The 17,684-nt window shown below is 40.5% G+C and overlaps 1 protein-coding gene across 8 annotated transcripts; it reads right to left on the bottom strand.

The window, feature by feature from the left end:
* Positions 1-1,068: 1,068 nt before the first annotated feature.
* On the bottom strand, positions 1,069-14,255 carry NAT1 (N-acetyltransferase 1). 8 transcript variants are annotated; one of them, XM_009243566.3, is made up of 4 exons: positions 14,150-14,255; positions 11,560-11,942; positions 4,876-4,954; positions 1,069-2,323 (listed from the first exon to the last, which is right to left on the bottom strand). In XM_009243566.3, the coding sequence occupies exon 4, from the start codon at positions 2,315-2,317 to the stop codon at positions 1,445-1,447; it is 873 nt and encodes a 290-aa protein (XP_009241841.3). In that variant the 5' UTR covers positions 2,318-2,323; positions 4,876-4,954; positions 11,560-11,942; positions 14,150-14,255; the 3' UTR covers positions 1,069-1,444. The 8 variants fall into 8 exon arrangements, with proteins under 8 accessions (XP_009241841.3, XP_009241843.3, XP_063582618.1 ...); XM_009243568.3 differs by having other exon boundaries at positions 11,805-11,942; positions 14,150-14,231; XM_063726548.1 differs by having other exon boundaries at positions 11,805-11,892; positions 14,150-14,221.
* Positions 14,256-17,684: the final 3,429 nt, after the last annotated feature.

Below are 17,684 nucleotides of genomic sequence, written 5' to 3'. Positions count from 1 at the left end.
CAGGTTTTTTCCCTATGTGATATATTTTTCTAAAAGATCAATTGCATTGGGTTCCAGGATACTCTTGTGCAGTAAGACTTCCTTGATTCATTTGCACAAAATTGTGCCATTCTCCTTGAGACACATTTTGATCTGGTCAGCGTTTCTTGTCAACATCTGCTCCATAGGCATGGTCCTGGTCAGAAAGTGAAAAACTTATTTCTTCCCAAGAGTACAAGAAGCGACCTGGCATTGCTGCCAGATAGCAGCAGAGCTGAAAAAGGCCAGTACAGTAAGGAAGATGGCAAGCCATCAAATACTAAAATATATCTTTCATTCTTCCTTCCCACTGAGGCCATGTCTCATTTCTACCTCTTCTTAAGATATCCACCCCCACCAGCATCTCCCAACTGTTAAATTGCTGCATAAAATACCCATGTTACAATGTATCTTGTCTCAACTAAAATTTCTTCATTCTAGTCCCTGCCTTTCTCTTAACCTTATTACAATGATCACACATTGAAGAGAGAGAATAGTGTAAGATCAAGTCTGCAAGTTAAACTATAGTCCTGATACTGGAATCCACAAACAGAAAATCTGAATTATAGATAAGCAAAGATTCAGATTCTGAAGCCCAGAACACACACTTAGATCTTGGGCGTCTAATATCCTATCAATATTTAATCAAGAAAGAAGCAGGCAGATGACAGGGGTGGGGGAGCAAGCAAGATAGAACAATAACTTTTATTAAATAATGACTTTGTACCAGAAACATTACTGACATTATTAATTGATCCATATAACAAATATTTGTTGGGAGTTTAGTTCTGCCACTGAACTGTGAAAGCATTATTCCCATTTTATGCCTGAGGAGTCAGAGCTACAGATCTAAAAAGTAATTCACTCAGTGTCCACAGGATTTCAACTCAGATCCACACAAGAAAAGCTCATGTTCATTCTCCTATGGCAAAGTGCGCAAGGAAGTAAAGTAATTTAAGAGACAAGAAAGATCAGAGGAAGAGAGCATTGAGGAAAAATTATGTAGCCCCATAATACCCTAAGTCTTCCAAAAAACCACTTTTTTTCAAATTATATTAGCCAACAATGTTTTAATATACTTTATAGACAATAAGTTTTTTTACAAGATTTTATTTACTCATCTACCAATAAAACTTTTCTAGGAACTCAACAATAAACCAACATTAAAAGCTTTCTAGCATAAATCACCAATTTCCAAGGTAACCACAGGCCATCTTTAAAATACATTTATTATTTGAAAAGGTTTGTGGTTATGTTTCTTTAAAAAGCTGTTTAATTATATATGCTGACATTTTTATAGGTGAAATGATTTGATGTCAAAGATTTTCTTCAAAATAAGGTAACCGTACAGAAGATACATGATAGGTCATTAGCTGATAACTGGTGAGCTGGGTGACAAATAGACAAGATTGTTTTACTCCTTGTTCTAAATAGTAAAAAATCTATCACCATGTTTGGGCACAAGCTTTCTCTCCAAGGAAATATTAAATATATTTTTCAGCACTTTTTCTATTTCTTCCTCATTCAGAGTCTTGAACTCTATCAGATCTGTATTGTCCTTATAATTGAATCTCCTATAGGTGAGGGTGAAGCCCACCAAACAGTGAACCCCATCTGGGGTCTGCAAGGAACAAAATGATTTACTAGTAAACACAGATGCTGGAGATGTCTGCAGGTATGTATTCATAGACTCAAAATCTTCAATTGTTCGAGGCTCAAGAGTAAAGGAGTAGATTTTTCGGTATTTGCTGTCTTCTAGGAGATCACAATTAAGAAATTCTTCATTTGGAATGTACTGTTCCCTTCTGATTTGGTCTAGATACCAGAATCCATTCTCTTCCGTCAAGCGGAAGATGCAAGGCACCTGAGGCTGATCCTTCCCAGAAATTAACTCCAGAGGCTGCCACATTTGGTATGAGCGTCCAAACCCAGCATCGACAATGTAGTTCCTGCTGTCAATGGTCACCTGCAGAAGAAGGTGAATCATGCCAGTGCTGTATTTTTTGGCTGGAGTGCTGTAAACATACCCTCCCAACATCGTGGTCTCAAAACCAATAGAGGTCAGAGCCCAGTACAGAAGATGATTGACCTGGAGACACCATCCACCCCGATTTCTTCTCACAACTTGATCAAAAATGGCCTCTAAGCCTAAGTCCATGGCTTCCCCGCAATGGATGTTAAGGTTCTCAAATGGAACAGCTCGGATCTGGTGCTGAAGAATGTCAGTTAATGTTTCCAAGTCCAATTTGTTCCTAGACTTCTTATAGCCAATTCTTTCAAGATATGCTTCAATGTCCATGATCCCCTAAGCAAGGAAAACAAAACGAAAGCAAATCATATTACTTTTACACTTGGATTTGAGTAGGCTAATTATGGCTATATTTTAAACATGTAAAAATACAATGGTTATAAGTATAATAATTATTTCTAGTGCTTTCATTGTATGAATTCCTTTTACACAGATAAGTTCAGTTAATAGTCCAAGAATCCTGTGAGAAATGTATTATGTCTTCTTTCAAGTGTGAGAAGCTGGAAATCAAGATTAAATGATGAGTCAAATGATAAACAGCTTGTTCATGGTTCTCTTGGTGATTAATGAAAGAGAGATTCCAATTGGTATCCTTTAAAATAGGCTTATAAACATCTTCTGATGTAGGCAGGAGAATCATGCAATAAAGTGTATAGTATCCGTGGTACCTGACCCACTCAATTTCCCTTTTAGCTGAGCCTTATACAAAGTTTCCCGCTCAAAGAACTGTATTGATTCACTCATCCATTGATTGATTAACTCAAGAAACAGTTCACTGAATAGCTATAATGTGTTTCCTACTGATCTAGTGCTTGCTTACTCTCAAAAATCTTATATTTTAGTGGGAGTTGGAGTGACATATATAGGAAACTGAATACATGGATAAAACATGCAATCTGTTAGATTGTAGTAAGTGCCCTGGGAAAACTAAAGAAACGACTCAGTAAGTGCACAGGGAGAGCTCCAATTTCAAATTAGTTGGTTAAAAAAAAAAAACCCAAAAAAGAACAAAAAAACCCACTCACTAAGATTTGAAGGATGCCAGAGAATAAGGCCTAAGGATATGCGTGAGGAGGATTGTTCCAAATAGGAGAATAGAAAATAACAAGGCCTTAAGCTGGAAACTGCCTGGAGCGTTCAAAAAACATTCAGGAAGCCAGGGTAACTGGAGCACATGAGTGAGAAGGAGAGTGGATTGAGATGAGATCTGACAGGCAACTGCAGCCTTGGAGCTAAGACTGACATTTTGGCTTTTACTGTAAGTGAAATGAGAAATGTAAATGAGAGAGGCCTGAGAGAAGGGTTGTAATTGAGCAATGTTTGCCACAATCAAAGTGATGTTTCTGGATACTGTATAGAGAATAGGCTGCCCATATTGCCCCTTATGGACAGTCACATGAACTAGGTGGGACCAATTTGAACACATATGCTCTAGGACCAGTGCTTGGCTCATGGATAACATATGACCTAAGTAGATCTGAGACTTTATTGAGGAAATTTTGCTGAAACCTAAGCGTGTACATTCTGCTACAAGGTAGAAGCTGGTGGAGTATTCATTCAAAGCTATTGGTGAGTAGAAGCTGGTGGGGTATTCATTCAAAGCTATCGGTGAGAACCTACTGAAGAACAACACTAACAAAGAGTTCACCAAGTTTACCAAGAAATGAAAAACAAGAGAACGTAGAATGAGGAAAGACCTCAATGAAGCCGAAAGCTATCTTTTAACTTTCAGGTAATGTGAACCAAAAAAAAATAAATGCCCCTTATTTTGTTAAATATTTTAGAAAAGGTTTTTTAAACCTGCCATCATAGAGTCTTAACCTTTTGAGACTTTGATTGTAACAGTGCTGTACAGACCTCAGGTATAACTCTTTTGTAATGTGGTATGGCCTGAGGATGACCTTGTACAAACGGACCTGCCCCGAGATGAATGGTGATAAGTGGAGCATCTCTTATTTTCCTTTCTCATAACATTTCTTCTATATTCTCCTATTTTTCCTTTCTGACCCAGCTATCCTCCCCATATTGCCAGTTTCCAACTTTCTCTGTTCTTGATGTCTACAACATCATTTCTCCTAAATCTATTAGATTGCATTTCTTCTCATCCTAACTTCCACCAGCACCCTTTCGTAACATTTGGTCAACCTCTAAAGTTCTACCACTCAGAGAGAGAACAAGTTGTATTTAGTCAGACAATGCCAAACCCTCTCTGGCCCCTAACCTAGAATTTGTACTGAGTATGTAAAGAAGAGAGAGAAGCTGATCTAAAAGGAAGAAGGCAGTTTATACATACCTAGACATTTGATTCTTGCTTAGAATATCATTTCTTCTTTTAAGAAATTACTTTATATCTCTATTATTTGGTATAACTTGTTTACAAGCATTTGTTTTCCTCTTTTTCTTTTTTGTCTCTTATACCCTCTCTGTTCCCCTCCCTCCATCCTTCCCCTCCTTTTCTTTTTTTAAGATAAAGTGTTGATTTGGAATTTAGCAACTGCAAGTCCATTTGAAAGAAGTCAGTTTTGTTAGAGGCCTGGATAGAGCAATATGTTGTAACCAAATCACACTTGAACATTCTGTGGCTGAACATAAGAAATTGTTGCATTATTAACGTTGTGCTTCAAGGTGGAATGCTGAAAGCCCTTGGAAAGTAGTTGCCAGGAGAAGAGCTCACTGAAAACATTATTAGCTTTATATATCCACTTGTAGAATCTCTGTGCAGTGACACATCCCTCCCTTTCATCTTGATCTTAAATATAAGACTTAAAGGAGGCAGACTGAACGTGTTTAGGAAGCCCACTGAGAGCTCTCAGAAAGGCACTTAATACCTTTCTTAGTAAGTTGAAAGTAGGTTGATCTTCAGTTTTAATCCAGAAGACAGAATGCTGCTTCTTCCTGGCTTGAATTCTAGAAATAAGAGAAAAGACAGTTAGAAATATATAACATGACTTCCTTGAAAACAAAATAATAGTTTTGTAGACCATAAATTATGAAGATTTCCTAAAAATCACAAAACAGGGAATGGACTGCACAGTAAAGTGAACATTTGAGTTGTATAAGAAAGTGTGTGGAAACTATAACTATGGAGATGGGAGCAACGCTGACGGGGTAGAGCCTTCCGGCTTAAAAACCTGGAAGCTGTGGAAGCCACCAGGAGCGGGGCTTCCACAGCCTCCAGAGGCAACCCACCAGCTGATGAACTGTCATGAGATCAGCAAGGAAGGGTGAACCAAGTTCCATGCCCCCAATCACTACCATGACATAAACCAAACACATCAAAGACCACGATGTAGTGCTAGCACCTGGTCTTCCTCTAGGTACAACTATAGTTGGGCATGTTGAGGCAGATAAACAAGGTAAGGCCCTTAATGTATGATGCTACTCAGAAGAAAGAAGGACCATCTATATACAGAAGATCCGCCATCAGAGGATCTCTTGTCGTAGTCACCTCCCCTCACCTCCACTAAAGAAAACTGAGGAGTCTGTGAAAGGAAATTAAACTGTGGGACCCCCAAACTCATTTCAGCCAAAAGGAAAAGTCAAGCTGGTAAGTGGGTCATGCAAACCTGTCTCCCCCTTTTGGCTCATAAATAAGATGGCTACAAGATGAAAAGCCACACGCCTCTCCCATATTTTGCCCACAAGGAAACTCCTAGTGAGCTGTTAAAACTTCACCATGACAAACAAATTGGGAGACATCAATATAATAATAAATCATGAGCTTACAACTGCCTTAATCATCACAGACACAACTACATCTCTGATAAATCCCACCTGATTTAGAAAGCCCATTCCTCAGAGTAATGAAAGAATTAACATGGTGGCTGTGTCTAATAAAATGATCTCCTGTTTTAAGTGCAAACCTATACCTTACCGTTCCATCGGGTTCATCTCCCCGGCCGCAGGCTCTAATTGTGTGTGACATGCTCCGTAGGTACCATATGTTTCTTATATGCCCTGGGGCCCCTGTCAATCTTTCGAACTGTGATCTCCTCAACATCCATAATGCCCATATCTTTTTTTCATCAAAACATGAGCCTTTTTTAGAATTGGGGCCAGGAGACCAAAAATACCGAATTACAAAATGTCCTGACAACGTACCACAATTTAGTGCTAGTGATGTTGAAACATCATCTTATGGCTGGGAAAATGAAATGCAGACACAGAAGGAAATAATAGAGGAGAAGAGAAAACACCTGAATAAAGAGCAGGAAACAGTAAAACTCCTTTTAGCTTCCCCAGTCTTCCTGTTAACAGGAGAAGAGGAACGCTTGCTCAAGGATGTCCCCTCCCACTTATGGTCTCAGTCAATACAGATGTAGGGAAAATATTCTCAGCCACTCCAATACAGGTAGAGATAAATCCAAAGAAACCCCTGCCTAGCCTTAAACAATACACTCTATGACAGGAAGCCACAAATGGAATTGCCCCTATTATACAAGACTATCTAAAAAGGGGCTCATTATTCCCTGCACAAGCCCCTGCAACAGCCCCATATTCCCTGTAAAGAAACAAAGGAGGAGAAAATGGAGATTTGTGCAGGACTCGAGGGCAATAAACAATATTGTAATATCCAGGCCAACCCACATACCGTTCTATCAGCTATACTCACTACCAGCCAGTATTTCTCAGTTGTGAATCTCTGCAGTGCCTTTTTCAGTATTCCTGTAGATCCAGACAGCCATATTTGTTTGCTTTTACTTGGAAAGAATGGCAATATATGTGGGCTGTCATGCCCCAAGCATATACAGAAAGTCCCACTTACTTTTCCCAAATACTAAAAGGTGATTTAGAAGATTTAATTTTTCCCCAGGGCTCAACACTCATTCAGTATGTGGATGACCTTCTCCTTTATCCAGGCACAGCATCTTCCTCCCAGAAAGACAGTCTACATTTACTCAGCCAGCAAGGGACGCAAAGTATCTGAAGACAAACTTCAGCTGTGCTTACCGAAGTTAAGTATTTGGGGCATACTATCTTGGTCAAAGGACTGAGTGTTAACCCTGATAAAGTGAAAGAAATTTTAGCTTTCCCAATGCCCATCACCAAGAAACAACTTAGAAGATTTTGGGGACTGGCAGGCTGTTGTAGAAACTGGATACCAAATTTCTCCTTTATGGCTCACCCTCCATATGCATACCTAAAAAATGAACAACCTGATCTCATCATGGGGACTCCAGAGGGAAAACCAGCTATATAACAAACAAAGGAAATTCTCACTAATTCCCCAGCCTCACAGCACCAAATCTAGAAGTTGCCTTTCTCCCTTTTTGTATGTGAAACTGGAGGTACTGCATCCAGGGTACTGACCCAGAAACATGGTGATCTTCAGAGACCTGTAGGCTATTATAGCCGACAGCTGGACCCTGTGGCTCGAGGGCTGCCTCCTTGTGTAAGAGTAATAACAGCCATGGCCCTTCTGTACAAGTCTGTTGAAGAAATAATTATGGGTTCCCCCTTACCATTTTTGTGCCACATTCTATTAAGACCCTTCTAAATTCTCATCATACCCACTATCTGTCTGTCAACTGGTTAGCGTCTTATGAAATTTTGCTTTTATCGTCTCCCAATATTACTATTTCCTGCTCTATCATCTTAATCCAGCCACTCTCTTGCCAGGCCCTTCCAACAAGACCCCTCATGACTGTGTTCTGATGACTGACCAACTTATCCCCAGGACAGACCTATAAGAGATGCCACCGGATAATGCTGAGATAAAATGGTATACAGATGGGTCTTATTTAAGATGAGAAAATGGAAATTTTAGAGCAGGATATGCTGTGGTTTCCTTACTTGAGGTAACTGAAGCCGGTCCTCTTCCCCATGCCAGATCAGCTCAAGTAGCCAATTTCATTGCCCTGACTCCAGCTTGTCAAGTGGCAAAAGACAAGGCTGCAAATATTTACATTGACAGCCTATACTTTTGGGGTTGCTCATAACTTTGGGATGCTATGGAAAGAGAGAGGATATTTAACCTCCTCAGGGGAACCCATAGAAAATGGGCAGCAAGTATCAGAGCTGTTAGAAGCTACTCTAAAACCAAAACGTTTGGCAATTATAAAAATCCCAGGTCACTCAAAATTAGACACCACAGAAAGTCAGGGTAACCAACTGGCTGAAACCACAGCTAAAAGAGTAGCATCTGAGCCACCAGGTATGTTATGTAAAATGCAGAGTCCTCGCATTTTTCCTCTGCCCCTTTTGTTTATGTCATCTTATGCAAAAAATGCACATTCACTGAGCCAAAGGCCGTGAATGACTATTTTCCCTACCCGGCTCTTACATGAAAACTGTGCTTCTCGATATCCCATCCTTTCCCCTTTAAATTTGCAGTCCTCAAAATCATCTTCGGAGAAAGGCATAGACCTGTCTCCCAGGCCCACATCCTTAACTTTGGCAAATAAATCTCCTAAAATGATTGAGACTCGTCTCATCACTTTCCTCAATTGAGAAGTCTACACCAACCCCAGCTGGACATCTCAACAGCCACACCAGATTCAAGCAACAAATAAAAGGTGGAAACAAAGCTATACATACATGAAAATGATGAGAACAAACAAAATCAAAATACTATGAGATTGGGATTAGAAGAAAAGACATAACATGCAAAAGTTACATACAAAAAAACCACAACCAATTCAAGAAGAAAAATAAACTGAAAAAAAAAATTTGTACAGGTATCTGGGGCTATGGACAGTGTAAAATAAACTCAATAAAAAACAGCTAAAAATAAAGTGATAAAATAATAGTTTTATGAAAAGAAAGATTTCATACCTTAGAATACTAATTAAGGACAGAAATGGGACTAATTAATCAACAGAATGCATAATGATGAACAGAAAGGAACTATATAGATACAATATCGTATCACATTGCTTATGTGCAGAAAAGCTTGATATTCCTACTAAAGGCTAATGAAATGATAAAGCAATTAAGATAGAATAAAATAGAAAGCAGTCAAGGACAAGCCAATGCAAAGACAACTGGTGCTTCTGAAGTGGAGAACGCAAAAAGTGCAATAAAAAAATGGATGGCACTATTCACAATAGCAAAGACAGAATCAACCTAAATGCTCATCAATGACAGATTGGATAAAGAAAATGTGGCACTTATACACCATGGAATACTATGCAGCCATTAAAAAGAACAAGATCATGTCTTCACAATAGCAAAGACACAGAATCAACCTAAATGCCCATCAATGACAGATTGGATAAAGAAAATGTGGTACTTACACGCTATGGAATACTATGCAGCCACTAAAAAGAACAAGATCATGTCTTTCACGGAAACATGGACAGAGCTGGAAGCTATTATCCTTAGCAAACTAACATAAGAGCAGGAAATGAAATAATGCATGTTCCTACTTATAAGTGGGAGCTAAATGATGAGAATTAATTCATACAAAGAAGCAAACAGCACACACTGGGGCCTTTCACAGGTTGGAGGGTGGGAGGAGGGAGAGGATCACGAAAAATTCCTAATGGGTACTAGGCTTAATACCTGGGTGATAAAATCTGTACAGCCCCCATGACACAAGTTTACCTACATAACAAACCTGTACATGTACCCCTGGATTTAAAAGTTAAGAAAAATGTATGTAAAGATAACTATTTTCCTGAAATGGTGAAAAAATTGAAGCTAAATACAAAAGAGAAAATTCTGGGAAAGTTCGATACAACATGTTTGCCACTGGAATATATTTTTGTTAAATTATTAAAAGTCAAAATTAAAGACAACTACTCAAGCATCTGGCAGAGAAAGAAAATATTTCATGAAAGAGAAAACATCAGGGCAGCAAGAGAATGTTACACAAAAATATCCACTGGTGAAATAATAGAAGCATATCTTCAAAGTATTGAAGGGAAAGGGTTTGCTCCAAATATTCTGGCTAGTATTTCACTTGATCATAAAGGCAACATGAATATAAAGGTAATATCAAACATAAAAGAGCTTGAGAAATGCAATAACTGAGCTATCCTGATAGTTTCGGTTTCATGGCCGGTGAACAAGTAGATGAATATGAAAACCAAAAAGTAGAGAGGTCACACTAAAGGAGTGTTGGTGAACACTGACTCCTTTCAATGCAGAACAAAGAGTAGAAAAGTTGTAAGAGTTATGGCTTTTGAACAAGCCATCTTGGCTTATATGGAGATAGAAATATGACGTTATGGCCAGGCACGGTGGCTCACGCCTGTAATCCCAGCACTTTGGGAGGCCGAGGCTGGCGAATCACGAGGTCAGGAGATGGAGACCATCCTGGCTAACATGGTGAAACCCCGTCTCTACTAAAAATACAAAAAATTAGCCGGGTGCGGTGGCGGGTGCTTGTAGTCCCAGCTACTCGGGAGGCTGAGGCAGGAGAATGGCGTGAACCCAGGAAGCAGAGCTTGCAGTGAGCCGAGATAGCGCCACTGCACTCCAGCCTGGGCGAAAGAGTGAGACTCCGTCTCAAAAAAAAAAAAAAAAAAAAAAATACAACATTAAAAATTTGATCTGAAGATCAAGAAAGATCTTCAGAGTCTAGGAGAGTCCAATCCAGTACTGTCAACACTGGAATTGTTAAAAGATAATTTTTTAGGTATAACATTTTTTAAAGTTTATTAGAACAGACAGCAATTCATGAGCCAGGCAGCACCAGAGCACAGGTGGCTCAATGCTCTGCTGAGGAAAGGGGAGGGCAGGAGAGAAACTTTTATGAAATGTTCACAGGAGTGAGACAAAGAAAAGCTATTTGGTTGGTTAGAGTGAAAAGTCCCTAGTTAGTTGACAGTTTCTAATTAGTGAAGTGTCTAGTTTTCTACAGTTTACTGGTAAACAGTAAAATGAATGAAAATGAAACCACAGGAGTCACCCAGTCTGAAGGCCCGCCAATGAAAAGATTTTTAACAGAACATATTCTGGTTAAATTATTGAAATGTAAAGGCAAGATGTATCTAGGTATAATAAAATAAGGAGGGGTAGCGCTTGAAGGTAATTGGAGAGTGCATTCCCTGTCTAAAGTTTTTTAGACAAAAAACATTGAAAAAAATATTTATATACAGTGACTCAGATGAGACCCCTTAGACCTATTGGGTCTTGGCGCAATGGCTCACGCCTATAATCCCAACACTTTGGGAAGCCGAGGCGAGTGGATCACTTGAGGTCAGGAGTTCGAGACCAGCCTGGCCAACACGGTGAAACCCCATCTCTAATAAAAAATTAAAAAAAAAAAAAAAGCCAGGTATGGTGGCACATGCCTATAGTCCCAGCTATTTGAGAGGCTGAGGCAGGAGAATCACTTGAACCCGGGAGGTGGAGGTTGCAGTGAGCTGAGATTGTGCCACTGCACTCCAGCCTGAGCAATAGAGTGAGACTCTGTCTGAAAAAAAATAAAAACCTATTCATTTCCACCATAGGTACAGAAGGGCATAAAATAGAGCCTGCTCAGGGTACCTAAGAAGGAAGACGGGGCTGGCTGGCAAGGATTCAGGACTGGGGTTAGCGCAGAAAGAATACTTTCAATAACTTACCTGGATCCCTTCAGATCTCTTTTACCATCTGGCAGTGCCCCTGGCCTGCCTTCTGTGTTCTTCTACCTTCGGACCTGTACCCTAGACTCTCTTTGAAGGACTCCCAAGGGCTCCTGAAGCTGCTTTGCCTTCCTTTGCAGAGAGTAAGAGGTGCCAGGGATTTATGTCCTGGCAGGGCAGTGCTGGATCAACGACTTGGAGGAGGTCTGGAAAGCCTAGTGCCCTTGCTTTGAGTCTGGACACACCTTAGAGTTGCAGTTCACATCCAGGCTGCAGCTGGGGCTCTCCCAGCACTTCCTTCAGTCACACGAACATGGATTCTTGTCTTGGTATCTGGTTTGGGAGAACCTGACTTAAGTCACCTTTGTGGACATTTTGGAGAACTGTGTAAAAGAAAGGTAAGATATACAGAATGAGGCAACTTCTAGTGGGTCCTGAATGTTGAGCAAAATGCTGGTGTTTTTCTGCAGATTTCATGAATGTTGTTTAGTTGAAGGATCAATATTCAACAGTTGACCAACTATTGTGATTTATCACTATGTCACTTGGCACTTCAATAATCACATTCTTGGATTGGTACCCCTGGAGAGCAGGTTGATAAGCAGAACTCATTGTTCAATTCCAGGTCTCTAGAATCTATATATGTTAAATATACAGCAGTGGTTTTCTTTTTCTTTATTGCTAAATAAACCTTTATTCTTTCTCTTAAAAAAGTTATAAACAAGAGCCCAACATAGAAGAATTAAAAGCAGATTAACCCAGAGGTAGTCTGCCTATGAGATAGGGCTGTTAGGCCTTAAGGCTACAATCAGCACAAGTACAATTGTGGACTGAGATAAAATCATCTACACCTGCTGCATAGATTTCTGGCATTAATGATTAGAAGAATTACAAGGAGAGCCAATGAGTGGCTTTTGTTTCTGTGTTTTTTCTTTTCCTTTCTTTTCCTATTCCTTCTCTTTGCTTTTGTCTCTACCAGCATGAAAGAAGGGCATGGAATCCCCACTAAATTGACACTACAACCTAGCCCCCTCCTAAGCCAGCTCATTGAGCCTCTGGATGAAAAGGGGTTGCTGGACTAGCCGCACCCAAAGACCATCATTCAACAGTTGTTCCTGTCCAGAAGGCCACTCACTGCTCCCATTTAATGCCGACTGGGGCCAGGCAGGTGGTGGGGGGTACTTGCAGCAGGCCAGGAATGCAAATCTATAGAAAAACAGCTGCTACTGCTGAAGATGGCAAAGGCCAGACGAAATAAGTCTCTGGGCAGCGTGCAGGTAGAAAGTTGACAGTTAAAAAGTTCCTTTTGAGGAGGAAGGTGGTGTCACCTGTTTTGTGTTTCAATCATTCAAGACCAAACAGTATGTCTGATTTTTTGTTTGTTTGTTTTCTAATTAGAAAAGAGCAAACAAGTATACCATTGTAGTAGGCATCGTGTCAGAGCATGGGAGCAGCATCCAGAGTAGAAAGCCCATTGGGCCCTCAGCTCCTGGGGCTGTCTGTCTAGGCCAATCTCCTCTCTTCTGTGGAATTCTGCAAGTCCATGTTCAGGGGGTGATGCTCTCAGTCTGACAGTAAAGGAGTTGATTTTTTTGTCATTCATGCCTCCTGGAGACCCTCTCCACTAAGCGTCCTTCGGCCATAATAAAACTTCGTCCCTGGTGTAGTGGCTCACGCCTGTAATCCCAGCACTTTGGAAGGCCGAGGCGGATGGATCACTTGAGGTCAGGAGTTCGAGATGAGCCTAGCCAAGATGGTGAAACCCCATCTCTACTAAAAATACAAAAATTAATCCCATCTCTACTACAAATAGAAAAATTAGCCAGACACGGGGGCAGGTGCCTGTAATCCCGGCTACTCAGGAGGCTGAGGCAGGAGAATCACTTGAACTCAGGAAGAGGAGGTTGCAGTGAGCCGAGATCACGCCACTGCACTCCAGCCTGGGCTACTGGGCGAGGCTCTGTCTCAAAAAAACAAAAACTTCCCTCTGGAATTCCCATAGGCATTGCAAACAACAGAATTCAATCTTCCTGGACATCCAGGATCATTAGGGGCTTTTTACCAGCTAGTGCAAGAGGAGCAGGAATTATTACAAGCTTGCTGCCTGTAGGACTAACTGGGTCCTTTGGGACACACGCCACTGGGGACAGAGGACAGTGAGCATCACTGTTACAAGTAACCAAGAGGGAAATCCTGTTGAGAAAGTTGCCTTAAACACATTAGCTATCTTTTAATACACGTATTTAATCCTCACAACAACTCCTTTAAGTAAGTAGTATTCATAGCTCCATTTTACTGAAAAAGAAACTGAGTTTTAGGGAAACTAAGTGACTAGGCCAAGTTCTCACAGGTATAAAGTGGCTGTGACTCTAAACACAACAGTTTGAATCAAGGACCTGTAACTGTCACCACTAAGCTATGGAGTAGTGACAGCATTAGCTTCCAAGTATGTGCCAGCCACACTTTCTGAACAACCTTATACTTGAAATGTAGACATCGTGTAGAATCTACTTTCCTGTACTCACACTTGAGATAGGATTAAACCCCAATTTCAAAGTATGCTGCAAGTCCCTTACAGAGTTCCACTTACCAGGTTATTTCAGCCGGCAACCAGGAACTAGACTGAATGCAATCCTCCCACATCCAAGGTCTATGAGGAAGTGCTCTCACTTCCACAGTTTGCAGGGGAAGTGCTCTCATTGGATGTCTAAGTGGCCCCGCCCCCAGAGTCACATTTAGGTTACCCCAGGGGGCCCTGGGAAATGTAGTTGCAGGGCCTCAGGTTGCTCCTGTGGACCCCTTATTCATATCTTACCATAAAAAAGGGTGGGGGGTTGTATTGTCCAATTATCCCCATGTCACCGGCTGGGAGGACTGTGCTCTTGTATTTCACCTGGTTCCTGCTCTCTGGGAGCCTGACACTAGATGTCCCATGTGTGATGTGGAACGTGAGAGCTTGGAACAGGTCCAGGAAAAGCAGACCTGGTAACCTAGAGGAGGCAAAAGAGGAAGATGGAAGGCTTTAATCACACTCCAAGTTTATGGCATACTTTCTTCATCAATTCCCATTAGACCTCTTTAAAAATTTTTTCTTCCTTTCATCCATCATCCTCATTCCCACTGGCCTCTCTATCTGAAGGCACTGGGCAATGTGTCTGAAAGAGTTCCATGTGTGTGGTATGAGGGTGATATATGTCATATGGCTTTGTTTATGCTGGTGTTTTTTATTTACATTCATGTTGTTGATCTACAACTCTTGCTGTTTCTTATGCATTTTTCTCTATACAACATAATTTTTGTTTCTTTATTGACACCTGATATACATGTTTACAGGGTACAATGTGATGTTCTGATACATGTATACATTGCGTAATGATCAAATCATGATAATTAGCACATCTATCACTTCAAACATTTATCATTTCTTTGTTTTGAGAACATTCCACGAGTGAGTGTTGCCTTGTGCTTCGGCACCTACTGTTCTAGAACATGCCTCTGGTATCCTGCCACATGAACTCGGGACTCTATGGGAAGGCTTTCTCTTGGCATTTCCTCAGGCAGGCTAGATAGACTTGAAAACTATGGGTCTGGGACCACTACTCAGCCCAGGATGATGGGAGTTGGAGGCTACATATCTTTGTGCTGTACCTGGTCAGGTGGAATTACTCTCAGGCTTATATAACACTGCCTCCTGGTGTTGTCCAGTGGAATTATGCTCCCTTTGTTCACAGGTAACTTGCCAATGATGCACCCTTTATTGATTCTCAAACTGCCCTGGTCTCACTGTCCCACTCCTGCACTGGTACGTCCTTAAATCATCTCCCAAATAATCTACCTGAATGCAAATCCTTGTTTTAGGGTCTGGCCGAAGGCCACTTTAGTTAGGTGGTTGTGAAGTGGACTGGAACTTGGATTCCTCCTGCTGAGGTAGCAGATTTCCCTCTGACCCAGGGTGGGGGTCTAAATGCTCCCTCTGTGGCCTCCAGCCTAGAATCAAGGGCCTTGAGGCTCTGCCCAGTGCTGTGTTCCACTGCAGTGGGGTCAGCACTAGGCTCCAATGCAAAATCCCACACTAACATTCCTTTTACTTCCTAAGGAGGTAGATCCTGTCTTCGCACTGTGCTGCCTGGGCTCCTGAGAATATTTGTCGAACTTGATGTCCCTGCAGGGGAATGAGTACTGGAAGGTTCTATTTGGCCACCTTGTTCCACCCTCTATTTTATTCTTTTTGATGCTATTGTGATGGATTGTGTTTTCCTGATTTCTTTTTCAGGTAGATCATTATTGGTGTAAAGAAATGCAACTGATTTTTGTATGTTGATTCTGTATCCTGCTACTTTACTGGATTTATTCTAACAATTTTTATGAAGTGTTTTGAGTTTTCTGTATGTAGGATCATGTCATCAGCAAATAGAAAAAATTTTACTTTTTCCTTTTAGGCTTATTTTTTACTTCCTTTTTTTTTTGTTTTTGCTTTTTTAAGTCCTGGGGTACATGTGTAGGATGCGCAGGTTTGTTACATAGGTAAACGTGTGCCATGGTGGTTTGCTGCACCTATCAACCCATCATCTAAGTATTAAGCCCATTATGCATTAGCTATTTTTCCTGATGTTCTCCCTCCCCACGCCTCCACCCTCCTCACCCCAACAGGCCCCAGTGTGTGTTGCTCCCCTCCCTATGTCCACGTGTTCTCATTGTTCAGCTGCCACTTATGAGTCAGAACATGCTGCGTAGTATGGCTGCATAGTATTCCATGGCCTCTATGTACCACAGTTTCTTTGTTTAGTCTGTCAATGACAGGCATTTGGGTTGATTCCATGTCTTTGCTATGTGAATAGTGTTGCAATGAACATATACGTGCATGTATCTTTATAATAGAATGATTTATATTCTTTTGGGTATATACGCAGGAATGGGATTGCTGGGTCGAATGGTATTTCTGATTCTAGGACTTTGAGGAATTGCCACACCATCTTCCACAATGATTGAACTAACTTACGCTCCCACCAACAGTGGAAAAGCATTCCTGTCTCTCTGCAGCCTCACTGGCGTCTGTTTTTCTTGATGTTTTAATAGTCGCCATTCTGACTGGCAAGAGATGGTATCTCACTGTGGTTTTGACTTGCATTTCTCTAACGATCAGTGATGGTGAGCTCATGGATAGGAAGAATCAATATTGTGAAAATGGCCATACTGCCCAAAGTAATTTATAATTTCTATGCTATTCTCATCAAGCTACCACTGACATTCTTCAAAGAATTAGAAAAAAACTATTTTAAAATTCATATGGAACCAAAACAAGAGCCTGGATAGCTAAGACAATCCTAAGCAAAAAGAACAAAGCTGGAGGCATCACACTACCCAGCTTCAAATCATACTACAAAGTTACAATAACCAAAACAGCGTGGTCCTGATACAAAAACAGACACATAGACCAATGGAACAGAATAGAGAACTCAAAACTAAGACCACACATCTACAATCATCTAATCTTCAACAAACCTGACAAAAACAAGCAATGGCATAATAATTCCCTATTTAATAAATGGTGCTGGAAGAGCTGGCTAGCCATACACATAAAATTGAAACTAGACCCCTTCCTTAAGCCTTATACAAAAATTAAGTCAAGATGGATTAAAGACTTAAATATAAAACCCAAAACTATAAAAACCCTAGAAGAAAATCTAGGCAACAGTATTCAGGAAATAGACATGGGCAAAGATTTCATGATGAAAACATCAAAAGCAATTGCAACAAAAGCGAAAATTGACAAATGGGGTCTAATTAAACAAAAGAGTTATCTAATATCGTGAAAATGGCCATACTGCCCAAAGTAATTTATAATTTCTATAATTTCTAATTAAAGCAAAAGAAACTATCATCAGAGTGAACAAACAACCTACAGAATGTGACAAAATTTTTGCAATCTATCCATCAGTCTAATATCCAGCATCTATAAGGACCTTAAACAAGTTTACCAGAAAAAAACAAGCAACCCCATTAAAAAGTGGGCAAAGGACATGAACAGACACTTCTCAAAAGAAGACATTTATGTGGCCAACACACATATGAGAAAAGGGCTTATGCACTTTTTATTTTTTTTCTCAACTAATTGCTCTTGCTCA

The sequence above is a fragment of the Pongo abelii genome, chromosome 7, assembly GCF_028885655.2.
Source record: "Pongo abelii isolate AG06213 chromosome 7, NHGRI_mPonAbe1-v2.0_pri, whole genome shotgun sequence".
NCBI lineage: Eukaryota > Metazoa > Chordata > Mammalia > Primates > Hominidae > Pongo > Pongo abelii.
This window is presented reverse-complemented; position numbering and strand designations above follow the sequence as displayed.